The 16,034-nt window shown below is 41.6% G+C and overlaps 1 protein-coding gene across 7 annotated transcripts in view; it reads left to right on the top strand.

Annotated features, from left to right (window-relative positions):
- The window catches only part of HIVEP1 (HIVEP zinc finger 1), a 122,038-nt gene that overhangs the window by 50,753 nt on the left and 55,251 nt on the right, over positions 1 to 16,034 (top strand). Inside the window, exon 1 of one of the 7 annotated variants that reach the window (XM_071553251.1) lies at positions 1,311 to 1,457. The exons of the other annotated variants lie outside the window; for them this stretch is intronic. Coding sequence (XP_071409352.1) covers positions 1,388 to 1,457 — 70 coding nt within the window. The 5' untranslated portion in view covers positions 1,311 to 1,387. Of the gene's footprint in view, positions 1 to 1,310; positions 1,458 to 16,034 lie in introns of those variants that run through there. 7 annotated transcript variants of the gene reach the window in all.

The following is a 16,034-nucleotide window of genomic DNA, read 5'->3' as shown; positions in this document are numbered from 1 at the left end:
ATCTCCACTATTTTGCTTTGGATTAAACAATTAAAAATATTATTTGGGGTGAAAGAATGAATGATACCTGAACAGACACAGTGACTTTGTCAGGATGTTTAGGACCTTGAACAGAGAATCTGTAATGCTTGTAAAATAGAATCAGTATATTTTTTTCTCCCCTTTATATGTGTCTAGCACACTGCTCATTAAATAGGGTCCTAATCCTTCCCTAGCAGACAGTGGTGTGAACACGTGATTTCTCCTTGCCCCCTTCAGACCTGTGTGATTAAAAACCTACCTGTGTGATTAAACTCCTGCATCAGCAGTGGTTTGGATTCCTTCATGCTTTTAGCTGCTAAGGTTGCCTGTCAAAAGACTAATTTTTATTTAGAGTTGGTCAGAGATCTCTGTTGCACTGAGCCTGGCACAGACCTACTGATAATGGATGTGACTGGTACCCGCACAGAATGTTCCTGCTGTGTCTTTTCCTGCATGTGCACCCTGAGGGAAGCTTTCCACAGTTTTAGCTGAAGTCTTTTTCAGGAGGGAGAGGGTATTTTAAGGAAACTGTGGCAGGTACAAATCCTTAAAATAAGGCTCTTTCGGTCTGTGCTTGTGCTGCCTGACAGATCTGTGTGTGATTTCACTTGGTGGCCTTTCATTTACAGTTAGATTTTCTAGATGTTACTGCAGTTAAGCAATTGCAAGTATCTCCCCACTCAAGGTCTTGTTTCCTTTTCATGGGCAAATACTCTCCTGATTGTTCATATCCTGCTCTTTACTGCTGTCTTTCTCTTGCAAAATGAGTTGAAGTTTAGGAAGAACACAGTCAGGTATTTTGTGCTGCGAAATGGCAGAAAAGGAATTTTTCCTGGTGGTGGGGCTTGCTGGCATAGGTAGCTGCCTCCTGTGGCTTTGTGAGGAATCTTCAGCAGATCCTTGATGACCTTCTGTAGGAGGAAAAAGGTTCACAGGTGACAATGGAGGAGGTTCTTGTGAATGTCAAGGTCTGGAGCTCAGCCTACGTTCCAGTACACAGGGAAAGAGTTGCACTAACAAGAAATTAATGTTTCCTTTTTTTGGATCCTGAGGGTCTCGGTGCACTCAGAGTGCTCCTGTGGCTTCGCTTACAGGCTCAAGTTTGAAAAAACAAAAATGTTCCAGCTGGAAAGGAACTGATTTTTCTTAAAAAAAAAAAGCCTTGGAGTGCTTTGGGTGTGTTGGGTAATTGTGTACTCAAGAAACGCACTTACATAAGTGAAGACACTCCTGTAACTCTCGCTGCCAGGAGGCCAGGCACTGCAGAAAATCCACTCACCCCAGAGGAACTCCAGGAGGTGCCCAAGTGGGGAAGAGCCTTTGTCCTTTGTGCTGTATTTATGCCCAAAGAGAGGTTGTCTTTGGCATGTCTGCTTGGCACCAGAGGATCCCTCTTTTTTATCCTGTGGAGCTGCTTTTTCTTGTCGGTGTTGCGGGTGAGTTTGCTTTTCTAACGCGGAAGGGAGGGCTGGGTGTTTTCCACGGTCCATCACAAGGCTTCCAGAGGTGGGTATGTTCCACAGTCCATCACAAGGCTTCTAGAGATGGTATTTTCAATAGGTCATCACAGGATTTTGTCACAGCCAGTTGAAAGAGGTCAGCAAAGCACCTTCAGGAGGCTGGGTGGGAGGCAGAAGCAAATGTGGAGGGAGGGAGGTGGCAGCTCTCAGCAGAGCACGGTGTGTAGGTGTTGGTCTGGGTCTCCTAGTTCAGTAAGGAAGAGCCAAGCAGATGGGGAGGAGTTTTTACAAGGTCATGTAGTGATAGGATAAAGGATAATGACTTTAAAATGAAAGAAGGTGTGTGTAGGTTTGAATATAAGGAAGAAATTCCTTACTGGGAGGGTGGTGAGACTATAACACGTTACCCAGAGAGGTGGTGGATTTCCCATCCCAAGAAAAAGCCAAGGTCAGGTTGGATGGGGCTCTGAGCAAGCTGATCTAGTTGTGGATGTTCCTGCTCATTGCAGGGGACTGGACTAGATGACCTTTGGAGGTCCCTTCCAACTCAAACTATTTTATGATTCTAAATCCTCAACAGTGGACAGCGATGTCCAGATCTACCTCCCATGCTTAGCAGTGTGTGTTTAGGGCAGTCCTAAAATAAGGACACTTTCTGGACTAAACTAGGCTATCCTGGACTTACTAAGTAAGCACAGTTTCCATGAATGTGGTTTATAAAATGTACAAACAGGCTTTAATGTTTGCTTACATTGCTTGTGATACAAATGTCAAATCTAAATGCATGTGAAACTTTATTTCGTATGTTTATTTCAAATGTAATTGGATTTTACTGTGAAAACATTTCATGAGTTGAGTTTGGGATGTGTGGCAGAACAGCAAAGATATTTAGTACTTTGCTTAATTTAGAAAAATGACCTTTCAGAGAAATAAAGCTGTGCTTGTCAAAAATGTACTGATGAATTAATTTCTTACGATGCCAGTGTGATAGTTGACTTTTGAGAGCAACCTTGTAGATAATGAGTTTTATTTTTATCTTAGATCTGTCTGATTGTAGTGCTCGCAAATCAAGTCACTTTACTGACTTTTATAGTTATAAATAGACAGCAAAATTTGCAAGCAAAAATTAAAAAGCAACCAAAAAAACCAACTGTAAAAAAAAAAACTCCAAAAAAATCAAATCAAATCAGAGCAATGCATATCTGACTGACCAGAGGGGCTGGTACCTGGGATTTTAAACAACCTTGCAGTTGTAAGATCAGTGCTCTCTTTCACCACCAGCCACTCCCCATCCCTACACCACATTTGCAGTACTCTCTAGAAATACCATAATTTCATTCAGTTTTTATATGTCCCTAATTGAAATATAGCAATGCTGCCTTACATTGGAAAAAACTGGCTTTGTTTCTGCAGACTTAGTCAATGACTTTTAATTTGTACAAATCTGCAAGGAATTTGAAAGCAACTTTCGTACTTGTAGGTTTCTGCCTGCTTAAATTGATTTATGTTTAGAGTCTAATCTTGCTCACTTTGACAAAGCTGGCAACTTCAGTGGGTTTATTTGTGCAGATAGAGTGAGAAAGATCCAGCTTTTGATATAAATACTTTTTCTGGTTTTTGAGAACTATTTCCTTACAGTTAATTATGCATCCTTAAGAATGTGTACATTCATAGGCATATGTAGAGGGAGAGATGGCAGCTTAGTTTGCAAACTATCGAGCTTTGTTTTGCCCAACAATGTTTTTGATTTTAGTTTGAGTCAAAACAATCTCCCAAATGTCAAGATAGACTCAAATCACAAGAGTTGAAAGTCAGGTCACATATATTGTCACATGTAGCATCATGTACTGTTTATAGGTGCCTGTTACTGGAACATCAGGATGTTTCAATATCAGTGTTTTAAAAGTTGTTTCTGGGTTGTTCAAAGTGGTCCTGTGAGGTTCATTTGGGCAGGGACAGATGCCAGAACAGGAGGTTTGGGTTTTTTGGGGGCCATCAGCAGCTGTTGGAACTTGGGGCAGGTGGAGGGGAGAGAGAGCAGGAGGTGACTGAGCATGGATGGGCTTGGGAATAGGTTTGTGGAAGTTAAAACTGCAAAACAAAAATTCCTTTCTGTGCTTGAATTACATTGAGATGGTTTTAAATAAAGTGGTGCTGACTTCCAACAGCTTTCAAGTCTGAAAGTCTGTGTTGTTTACAACAAATACTGAAGGGTCAGTGGTCAGGTGTGCTTGTGACTAGAACTGAGTGTCTGTAAAGCAAATGAGGGAACATGAGTCAATCTCCTATGTGGGCCATTGACTTAAGAGTTGGACTCGATGGTCCTTGTGGGTCCCTCCCAGCTCAGGACAGTCTGTGATTCTGTGATTCTAAACAATGTAAAAAGGTTGTAATTACAGTGAAGATAAAATGCATGACAAACCCACATCGTGTTAGCTCCATAATTAGATTTTAGCAGTATTTTAATCTTCTTGTCTTAGAAATGTCATCTTGATTATTTGGGCTGAGTTTTGCTAAAAATTCATTTAGCTGGAAGCTGCTGTTGGAACTAGAAAAGCCCCTTTAGCTGTTGGATCACTTTGGTTTTGATGGAGTCAGTGAGCAGCGACCCACTGTCTTGTTTTGGTGGTTGGTGAAGCATTTTTGGTAATCTTGCAAATCAACTCCAGCTTTGCAGCAACAAACTTACTGTAATTCTGTGGTGATCTCCTTTTGGGTGGTAAGTTTCTTAGAATAGCTTTAGTTATTGTTGGAACGGTGGCAAGTTTAAAGGGTATTGCATGCATGTGCTGGTATTTCATCTCAACCAAAACAAAGGATGTTGGTTTCTAAAGCAACCAGAATTATTTTTAACTCTTTCCTTGTTTCTTTAAAACAAACTCTGTGTGATTCAGCAGGATCCTGTAGTGAAGTGGCCCCTGCAGAGTTTCTGGGGGAAAATAACAAGTGGTTCAGTGGACAATTTTGCAAGAGCCATCCATGGACCACGGTGTTTTGTTTTGTGGGGTTTTTTAACCTTTAAACAGTGCAATGAGCAGCTGGGTGGTGTTCTGAAAATCACATCTGATCTTCATCCAGAGTGTTATCTGTTCTCCCTTACCAGGATGTGTTTTTCTTAATGAAATGAGAAGGGCACAACTTCAGTGCTTCATGACAAAAGCCCAAGAGCTCCTATCTCATTGTGCTTGACAGTGTTTCTCAGACAGAACTGATCAACGATTTCACTTGCAGTGGGAAAGCTTACTCTCAACCAAATGTACTTTAAATATCTGGCTGAAAGCACGGAGGAAATGAGAAATTAAATAAATTGCTAAAACAAAATTGGTGAGAATTCAGCTCCTAAGACCTACAACTCAATATTTGAAGTAAGAGTTACAAAGTTTGAGTTTAGTCTTTTTTTTCTAATCACAGAATCACAGACTGTTCTGAGTTGGAAGGGACCCACAAGGATCACCGAGTCCAACTCTTAAGTCGATGGCCCAAGATGCTCAGTTTGACCTTCCCTATAACATTTATTTAAAATATTGTTATTATGTCAAATATTCCTCCCTTCTCTATAAATTAAACTGCTGTAAACTTTTAAACTCTTCTCATTGGGAATCATCTGCAGGCTCCTAAGTATTTATATTGCTATTTGAACCGTTTCTATTTCTGGAATAGTTGTATTATTATTGTCTATATTTTCCTGAAGCAGCACAATATTTTATCTGCAAATACTGTTCCCTCCCACCAAGAATTTAAAAAAAATAAAGCAGCAAAATGCCCAGGAATGACCCTTGTGTGCTCTGTGGTTGTTTTCAGAGTCATCAAGACCTGCAGGTCAGCTCCTCAGTGCCATAAAGCAAAACGTCAGAAATTCAACATTATGACTATTTTAAACAGAGATTCAACTGATTTCTTTCTTTCTGTACCTCAGTGTTTTGATTGTGGCTTTTTGCCTTAGCATTCTTGAACAAAACTTAATTTCTGCTAGTTCTTAAAAATAAAACTGCCACAGTTTAATACAATTGGAAGTAATTAATAAATTGGTTAAATGAAAACTAAGGTATTTAAACACCTGAACCATAAACTGACATGAACAGTGGACTTGTGGGGAGTGTTGTTGACTTTTGGATGTGATTGGTTGTTTTTATTCTTTTGGGTTTTTTTTCTTTGAAAGTATTACATGTTTAAATTTTATTCTATAGCATGAAGCCAAAAGACAAATACCTGACAATCTGTAAGAAATTGGTTAATCTTGTCTCAGAATTAACCTGAGATTATTTAGTTTGTAGTTATGAATTGTACCTACAGAAAATGAGAAGCTGTGCAGAAAGGCTGCCAAAGATATGAAAGCATCAGGTCATCTGCTGTAAGAGTATTTATTTTAATTAAATTCAGTCACTGATAAAATATTGTCCAATGTTTTATTACAAGGGAAAAGAAATAGGAAATCATGCATTTAGTATTTTCCTACTTGCTGTGATTTCTCCTGAGTAGATTCCTCAAAATATGAACTGATCTATCATTTTCTCAGGAAGGAGGAAGCAAAAGAAGCAAATCATTTGAGTGCATCATTTGTACAGTGTTTATTGGCCTTGTACTGTACTTCATAATTTCCTTATTTTTCTCCTTTACTGTCTTTTATCCTGCCTTTGTTCTTCTGGCTCCCTTTCTTCTCCCTCATCCCTTTCCAAGTGGAGCAAATGATTTGAGAACCACAAAGAAAAAGTGGTCTCTGAGCTCTGCACACCTTGGGGCCTCCCCCAGGTTGGAGCCTTTGACCTCCTGCAGCTCAGACAGGGAATGGCAGGTGTGTCCATTTGGTGGATGCCCAGCACTCACAGCCTTAAATAGCAGCCCCAGATGAATTTGGTGGCAGTGGATGGGAGGAGGATTGTCTTGTTGATGTGATCCTTGGCTTAGGAGGGGTTGGCATGAGAGGAAACCAGAGAGATGTTGAAGAGCACCAAGCCCAGCTTTGCTTCTGACTTTTTTGTGCTGAAAAATCCACTCATTCCAGCAGGTTTGTAACAATGAATAAAGTCAATTAGAAGATGTAAGTGGAGAGGAGTGAGTGAGGGAAGCCATGCTTGTTCCTTGGCAGGCAATCACTATGATTTGCTGGTTTGGTTGAAAAGTTCCTGGTGTTTAGTGGGGCTCTTAAAAGCTTTAGTGAGAAGTTGGCCAAGCCTTTTCCTTCAATACAGCTCCAGGTGCTCAGGTCAGGGACACTCAGTGGTTTGACAGTCCCTGTGAAGCTCCTCAGAGAGGAGAAATCAAAGAGCAAGAGAGGTCATCCAGTTGGCCTTGTTCTCTCTCCTCCTTCCCATCTGTGTGCATGCAAAGTTTCCAATGTGATTTTTCTTCCTATTAACCATGCAGAATTTTTGTCTCAGTTACCCTTTCTCTGGCAGGAAATGTGGAAACTTCAAGCAGGAATTTATTTTAGCTGAGCTGTTGAAAAATAAAAAAAGGGGGAAAATATTTCTGTAAATAGGTAAGACATTTAAAACTGAGATAAACAGGGTGTGTATATAGGGGTGGGAATGCCCTTTAGAATTTGAATAGTTTGGGAAATTTATGGCTGTTTCTTAAGTCATTAATTTTAGTGCTACCAAGAAAATGTCTGAACAGACTTATTAAAAACAACCCCAAAAAGCAGTTTCAGGACGTTACACTGGGTTTGCATTTTCGTTGTTTTAGTCAAGTAGCACATTCTAATAATTTCTTCTTCCACCCACCATATTTTCCAGAAGCCACTGTTTCAATAAAACAAACTAAAAAAAAAATGTTACTGTAAATTAGTTAATAAAGTTGGATGTAAGACTTTCTACTCTTGTGGCATAGGGGTTGATGTGTGTAAAATATTTTTGTTAAAGGCCAAAAAAAAAAAAATGAGGACTTGCAATCCCCTGGATGCTCTGTTTGGCAAAGCACTGCTGGAATGACCTCCCTCCAAGCTGACTTATAGAATCATAGAATGGATTGGGTTGGAAAAGACCTCAGAGTCCAACCCTTGGTCCAACTCCAGTCCATTTACCAGATCATGACACTCAGTGCCACGGCCAATCTCAGTCTAAAAACCTCCAGGGATGGTGAATCCACCCCTTCTCTGGGCAGCCCATTCCAATGCCTGAGCACTCTCTCTGCAAAGAATTTTTTCTGATCTGCAACTTAAATTTCCCCTGGCAGAGCTTGAGCCCATCGTGCCCCCTTGTCCTATTGCTGAGTGCCTGGGAGAAGAGACCAACCCCCACCTGGCCAGAACTTCCCTTCAGGCAGTTCCAGACAGTGCTGAGGTCACCTCTGAGCCTCCTCTTCTCCAGGCTAAACACCCCCAGCTCCCTCAGCCTCTCCCCACAGCACTTGTGCTCCAGTCCCTTCTCCAGCCTCGTTGCTCTTCTCTGGCCCCGCTCCAGCCCCTCAATCTCTTTCCTCAACTGAGGGGCCCAGAACTGAACACAACACTCAAGGTGTGGCCTCCCCAGTGCAGAGTCCAGGGGAAGGGTCACTGCCCTGGGCCTGCTGGCCACGCTATTCTTGATACAGGACAGGATCCCATTGGCCTTCTTGGCCACCTGGGCACACTGTTGGCTCCTGTTGAGCTTCCTGTCCCTCAGTCCCCCCAGGTCCCTCTGCCTGGCTGCTCTCCAGCCACTCTGTGCCCAGCCTGGAGCGCTGCAGGGGGTTGTTGTGGCCAAAGGGCAGGACCTGCACTTGGCCTTATTCAACTTCATCCCACTGGAATCAGCCCATCTCTCAAGTCTCTGCAGATCCCTCTGCAGAGCCCTCCTGCCTTCCAGCAGGTCGACACTCCCTCCCAACTTGGTGTGGGATGGTGTGTGTGGCAGCTTGCTGTGGTTTTCTCCTCCGTGTTCCTCACCACCCCCTCATCTTCCATCAGACAGCACAAAACTGAGCAGGAATTCTAAATAAAAAAGGAAGAAACACACGGGTGATGTTCAGATTGCAGAGTGCCATCCTTCTGTAGGTGTATGAGAAGCAGCTCATTAATTCCCTTCCTAAGGTGGCAAGTACAGAAAGAAAATTTCACCACTGAGCCTAGAAAAAGGGAAGAGAGTGTTTGGATTGGCTTAGTTTCTACTTTTGGGGGTTTGTTTTTAAAGAATTCAGAATAGTTTGCTGTTCCACAGCAGTAGGAACTGTATTTCTGGGTTGATGTGAGTGAGAGATGATCTTTGCAATTTTTGCTTCATTTTTACAACACTCTAATACATATAAATAATATATTTATAATAGATAGTTAAATAATTTATAATAGATAATTATAGAAATCGACAATAGACATAATCTATAGATATATATTTAATAAGAGATATATAAATATCATAAATAATTTATAATAGATAATTTATACTAGTTAAATAATAATATATTTAACTATCTGCATACTACTGTATTTGCTTCCTATTCTTTATTTAATAAACAAAACCTGCTCAGCTTCTCCTACTAACTAGGGGGTTTTTATGTGTAAAAATCAGTGAGATAAATTTGCAATGTCAAACTTTGCAGGATTTTTTAAGAGCTGATTTTTTATCCAAGGGTATCTTGGAGAAAATAGAAAAGGGAATACCAGTGAGATACTTCAACTTACTGTCTTTTATTTCTTGGGGAGGAATTTATTATATTTTTTGGAGAGGAGAGGAGAGAGTATGTCAGGGTTTTTTCCTTCAGATTTGATGCTGATTACCATCAAGGGCAAAAGTTTTAAAACCCCTCACCACTTCCTCAAAGAAAGAGAAAGGAAGAAAATTTTGGTCAGGACTCTACTTTGGAGGAGTCATTAAAGATTTCACTGTTCTATTTTCACAGTTGTCTCTATAAATTCAGTTCTTTTTCCCTGCTTCCTTTTCCTGGATTTTTGACTCAGGTCTTGAAGGAGCACAGAAGCAGGTAAAGGAGAACAGTCAAGAAGTCCCTGAAATGAGGTATTGGCTTAATATGCAGATTCTCCATCCCCAGTTTGTGTTTGCCCTGAGAAAGGAACATGATCTGCCTAGGGCTGTTTTGTTTGTAAGCCTCTTAGAGTGGCTAAGCCTCTGCTCATGGCTGCAGCATGCTCTGAGCAATAAAAATATAATATCTTTCTGACTTTGCTCAAGTTTTGTGTTTCAGGTGCACTTAGTTCTACATCAGCTTGTATTGACTCGTTTCTCAAAGGCGTTTTTCATTTTGTCAATCCAGTTTCTGTTGTTGTGCTTCACTTTAAGGGTGCAGGTCGTAGCATTTCATTCAGCACGTCAAAAAGTCAGGGCAAAAATAGAAAATTACTGTGGAAAAATAAGCTTGCAAAGTGCACAGAGCGAGGTTTAGCATAACAAGTTCATAGGGCACTTTTAGGTTTCTGTTTCTTTAGTGCAGTGATGCCATTATGATAGTTCATGTGTTGGATTTTATTCAGGCAGCATGTGACATTTAAACTTATTAAGTTCTTGGAAAAACAAATGAGCAAAAAACCGAAAAAAATAGTAATCAAAATTTTTAACTTTGCATTTAATGTTTGTTTATACTAAAGGGGGATTCTGAATCTGAAGGTGTGATTTTGCAGCCCTGTTTGAAGGGGATTTACCAACTAGCATAAAATGGCAACTGCCCTTCAGTCTGGAAGGAGCCTTGGGCTGTGTGTTAGAGCTGGTCCAATTCTAAGGATGTTCCATGAAGATGCTCCAGCACTGGCAGGAGCTGGTGAGGATGGAGAGGGCAGAGTGGCTGGAGGGGTTGCCCCAGAGGCTCTTTGAGCTGCGTGGTGAAGGGATGATGTTGTTTGGTCAGGCTGGATTTTAAAGACAGGTTGGTGATAAGGACAAGGTTTAAAAGAAAAAGGTTTAAAAGGCAGAGCATCAAGTCAACTCCCCCAACATACCCCAGCAGAAAAATCTCTTGTGTGTAAATTTATTGAGAAGCTGATATTTACACATTTTGCAGTCGATATCTGCTCCTTAGCAGACAAACACTGCCTGCTGTTTTAGAGTTAATACAAATGTGCCTCTGTCGATTCCCATTCCTTTGAGTTCTCCAGGAAGAGTGAGGTGGCAGAGTTGCTGATTTGATGGAGTTACCCGGGGAGGTGAAGATGAAGATGCAAATGAAAATGCAAAGGATTTCAGAATGACAATAGGTTGCTGTGCAACCGTGTTGCAAAATGACAAGTGAAATTCAGTGCAGATAAATGCAAAGTGATGTCCACTGGAAAAATATTCAAACATTTCATTTCAATTGAGTTGCTTGTTAACACTCGGGCATGTGATTCTGGGGGTTGTATATTTGTGTGGAGAAGTCAGCTGTGTACTTTCCAGCTGTCAAAAAGCAAATAAAACATTAGGAATGTTTATGGCAGTACTGCAGAAAAACATACCTGTCAGAGTAGCCTTAATCTCAAACAGTGGGGGCCATTCTGATGTCTTCCTCCTATTCGTCTTTCCCTTCTTCACTTCCATCTCCAAAGAGGATAAAATAGCACCTCAAAAGCTGCAGAGGTCATAAGTCTATTGAGCAGCTTTTGTGTAAAGAGTGATTTAAGTAGATGAGGCTCTCTGCAGTTTGAAGGAGAGATGTGAAAAGCTCACATGGGTTCAATATGAAAAGGTCTCGTGGATTCCAAGTACCCTTAGAGAAATTAATGTAGGAATAATCTGTGGGACCCACGAAGTTCAAGTACAGCTCCTGGGGCTCATTCAGAGCTGTGTGGCTTCAGAATCAAGGACTTGGTTTTCCCTCAGCTGCTGCTGGAGGCAATATGTTGGGCTGGATTTTTGCCTTGACTTACAGGCTTTTGATTGGTTTTGGTTTTTCTCAGTCATCAAAAATTTTCCTTAATGAGCAGTACTATTTACTGTCCATCTTAATATCAGGTAATTATAAGAACTTCAGTATTGAAAGGCCTGTTAGATATCTAATAATTTAAACCATTGATTTGGGGATCTCATTGAAGAGATAATTTTTAAGGTATATTATGCTTAGCATAAAAAAAAAATCTCTGCTTAAATAGGGTTGTTGGTGCTACAGATTCCTGGTGCTCAATGTATCTACTTACCTGATTGTGAACTCAGCACTGTCTGAGGAAGTTCAGAAATAGAAGAAGAAATTCCATAGAAGTTTGACCCCTCGAAGAACTTGCAAAAAGCCTTTGCTCTGTTCTCTCAGGTGATGAAACGCCAATTCTTGGTGTTGTTCTACCAGCTGAACCAGTTTTGTGACTTTTTGTCTTGGGCAAACCCTCCCTCAGCAGCCTTGCAGTTGAGAAGGAGTTGATTTCAGAGTAGCAGAAAAGTGGATGGAAATGTCTTTCCCTGTTTGGCAGGGAAGGGGCTGGCTCCTGCTTCGGTTTAGGTTCTATGTTTGAGAAAATAGAAAATTTAAAGAAGTCTTTTGGTCTCCACATCTTACCTTGACATATGTTTCCAGTGAGTTGAAACATAGTTTGTTTGTTGAGGGTTTTTTTAACTGTTACAGATAATTCACTGACATTTATTTAATCTCTGCGTCAGACTTAAAATCAGTGAAAGCCACACCTTTTTCCAGTTTGGGGTCAACAGATCACAGCCCAGTAACTCTGCTGGGAGAGGGAACCTGTCTCAGTGCAGACCGTATGAAGGTGCTCACAGCAGCAGCTTGGACAAGGTGGTGAACTAGAGTGACTCATGGCTTTAATATTTTAACTTTTTACACCTATATTGGGTTAAGTCTAGGAAAAAAAAAACAGAAAGCAAAATTAAGGCTCGAATAGGGAATCCCCTAAAGGCTCTTAAATAATTATTATGCAGATTTTAGTGATAACCATCACCCTGTCCTAAGTAGGCAGCTGGAATCTGGCAATGGGGCAAACAATGCTCCAGCATCAGCATAGCGGTGGGGTAATTATTGTGCTAGATGGCTAATTAGGAGCTGTGCAAATGGACCGCAATCAGTACCTGTGTTTGTAATTTGGTACCAGAGGGAGGCAACATGGAAATGAATTATCTCTGGCGACTCAGCTGGTGCTCTCAGAAGTACAGGCTGGATGTGGGATCACCTGGGTTTGGGGGACAGGTGGAAAAAGGGCCAGCCATGGCACTGTGCAGGGTGAGAAGGTGCCAGGCAGGAGGTGTTTCTGAAGGTACTTCTCCCACACTTCCGAAATTTGATGCTTGGCAGCCACTGTGCCTGTCCCCACTGTGCCTTGCTTGTTTGTTGTATCCTTCTGTAAGGAGAGACAGCCTTGGAGGAAACATCTGCCCCCCACACCCCCTCCTGTGCCCAGTGTTTAATGAGTTTAAAAGCCTCATAGTAAAAATTCAAATCATGCAAACAAACAAACAGAAAAAAGGTTGAATGTTCCCCAGTCATGAATTAATGACACAGGGACAGAGTTTGGGTTCAGATGTGAAGTTCTTATATAATTAATGCACACACACCTTGTCAACCCCTTTTGGAGCCCTTACCGTGCTCGTGTTATATGTGATGGCAAGGATAAGGCCATTATATATTTAATTTATATACAGCCTCTCCATTGACTGTTTTATTGTATATACAGTATAGCAGATCATTGCTGACACAAATTTAAACTGGAGATTCTGGATTGTATGTTCAAATATGCAACCTTCTTTTTTCTTAAAATGAAGAATAATGAGGATTTTTATCTTCTGTTTTCAGCGGGGTTATGTAAAATATCTGTCATGGGTTCTTCACTTTTAAATGCTAATAATTATATATGGCAGGCAGTATGATGAGCATTCAAAGTTGACATTAAAATGAAAATGCATGAAATTTTTCTGAAAAACTGATCAAACAGGTCATTAGTCAAGGTTATAATGACTAGTAGAACATTTGAAGATGTTTAAAATCTCATTTTAGATGTTTAAAAAAGTAGTTCATAGTTTTTAATATGACAACTGTTCTTACATCACCCTACTAGTTGCTAAAAGTTGTAAATTTTTGTAAGTTTTAAGAGATTTTTTTCCCCACCACACCTCTTACAGCTGTACAAACAATCTTAAAACCCAGTGGCCATGTGACAAACCTGAGATTTAATCTGGTTTACCTTGCATTGTTGGTAGGCTGCAGACATCGGTGCTGTCAGTGGTCAGGCTCAGCCTCTGGCAGCCCTTTAAGCCTCGGTGCTGTGATTTTCTAAGCCCCAAACTGGAAAGGAGAAGCCACAAAATAAACCATACACCAAAAAACTGTCAAATTCCCACACTATAAAATTACAGAGAAGATGAAGGGACTGTCTTTCCTCACCCCGATCTCTTTTAATCTTGAGTGTTCCTCATTAAATCGGAAAAGGGAAATGTATGGGGATGGAAAAGTGATTTCTAATTAAAAGCATATTTAAATCTGAGTGAGGAGAGTGTCTCATCCAATGGGTTTTGTGAAATACCTTCTTGCTGCTCTTTGCCAGCTTTGTAGGTGTTCATTCTGTGGCAGGAAGGCGGCGATGGGAACTTGGGGCATCCTCAGATGCCCAGGTGTGCCAGCCCTTGCACGTCCTGGCTGCAGGGTGCCCTCCTTCAGCAGCAAGTGGCAGTGCTGCCATCCCCTGGGTGCCCTTGGGACCCTGGCTGTGCTGCTGGGGTTGGAGGCTCTCCTGCTGTACATGCAGGGACCTGCCAAGCCTCTGTTCTCACCCAGCATCTGGCAAGGGGCAGCATCCCCTTGATGCCCCACCGGCTGTGCCGCCTCTCCCTTACCTAATGGGCGCCTTGTACAGACAAGACTCTTGGGGTTTGGTTTGGTGTTTTTTTTTTTCTCCTTTCTTGTTGTTCATAATTAGCTGGTTGAAGGAAGTCAATTAACCAAACTGCATCAGGACTACGGCGTTCTTGTTTTAGCAGGTTGTAAAGAGCCTTCCCTCCTCCTAGCACAAGGGAAAAGAAACACATCCCAGCGCCCCTGCCGCGGGCTGTGGGTGCTTCTGCATCCCCTCCAGTCCCAGGTGGGTACCCCCAGCTGCAGGCAGGATGCCTTGGGGTTAAACACTGCCTCCTGCACCACGAGAACCTGCCATGTGGGAAATGCTCCAAGCTTGCATCAGCTTCACTTTGTTCATTGGCTTCTCAGGGCTGCCCTTCCTTCCTGCTGTGGCACTGCCTGCGCTGCATGGGCACTGGTGCTTGGAGCATGGATCTGCCCTCTGGAAATGTGTGGAATGGCTCAGATGGGAAGAGGAGGTGGGCTCAGGTCCTTCCATGACAAGTCTGAGCCCTGGAGGTGTTCTAGGCAAGGTTGGATTGGGCTTTGAGCAACCTGATGTAGTGGAAGGTACCCCTGCCCATGGCTGTGGGGTTGGAACTGGATGGTCTGTAAGATCCTCCCTGAAGGGAAGTTCTGGCCAGGTGGGGGTTGGTCTCTTCTCCCAGGCACTCAGCAATAGGACAAGGGGGCACGATGGGCTCAAGCTCTGCCAGGGCAAATTGAAGTTGGAGATCAGAAAAATTCTTTCCAGAGAGAGTGCTCAGGCATTGGAATGGGCTGCCCAGAGAGGAGGTGGATTCCCCATCCCTGGAGATTTTTAAACAGATTGGCCGTGGCACTGAGTGCCATGATCTGGTAAAGGGACTGGAGTTGGACCAAGGGTTGGACTTGATGATCTCAGAGGTCTTTTTCAACCCAATCCATTCTATGATTCTGTGATCCAATCCAAGCCATTCTATGATTTTAAGTTTCATAAGCCAGGCTGCTCTGCACCACCTGTCTATTGCTCAGGGTATTTTTTTATTATTATTCAGTTTTATTGTTATTTTATTTAATGAGAAATGCTTTCAGACACACTTCTCATCCAATGAAATGTGAAGCACTTTGTTACTGATGCTTTAGCCTGGAAGGTTTCAATAGTCTGAAGATGGAGATTTCCGTGCAGGGTCTCAGCCTCTTTTCATTTGTTCTCTGAATTTAAGTAGTGATGGAAAATGCAGCGTTTGGAACTTTCCTCAGGGTTTTTCTCAGTGCACACCCCTCTCTCCCCCAAATAAAATCCCACTGACAATTGTTTTCAATGCATTCAGACCAACTACTACGTTAATGCACTTCACTTGAAGAATATTTGCTCAGTTTGGTTTTCTCTTCTGCTGCTGATGTAGATGATCAGTGCAAGAAAAAATAATGAAAGGGATCTCTTTCTTTGTGCCCATCTACAAACCATGCAAAAGGATTTTCAAAATGACTTTTCAAATGTCTTGTGAGGCAGTAAGGTAAGAGAGAGTGTGACTTTTGAGAAAGCAACAAGGAAAACTTACCATCTGAAGTTGTTTTGCAGGAGGTATTTTTATGATGACTCAGGTCTGGGGCCGGAGAATTGTTCTTGTCTTTAACTGAAGGGAAAAAATACACTGACATTTTCCTTCCAGCTGTTTTGGTTTAAGTATTTGAATGTATAACCCTAACCTGTCAGGCAAGATATGAGCTTATATTTTTCAGTTTTGATGTAATAGCCTGTTCTCAGCATTCAGTATGGTTTAAATCTGCTAATTTCCCACTTATCCATAAACAGAGTATGTGTGATTAAAAAAAAATAGACCTGCCTTTATTGTTTTAGAGCAGAAGTTGTACATCTTCATCAAGAAGGCAAAAAAA

Source organism: Pithys albifrons, chromosome 4, assembly GCF_047495875.1.
Source record: "Pithys albifrons albifrons isolate INPA30051 chromosome 4, PitAlb_v1, whole genome shotgun sequence".
Taxonomy (NCBI): domain Eukaryota; kingdom Metazoa; phylum Chordata; class Aves; order Passeriformes; family Thamnophilidae; genus Pithys; species Pithys albifrons.
The sequence above is the reverse complement of the archived record's forward strand: the minus strand, read 5'-3'. Positions and strand labels throughout refer to the sequence as shown.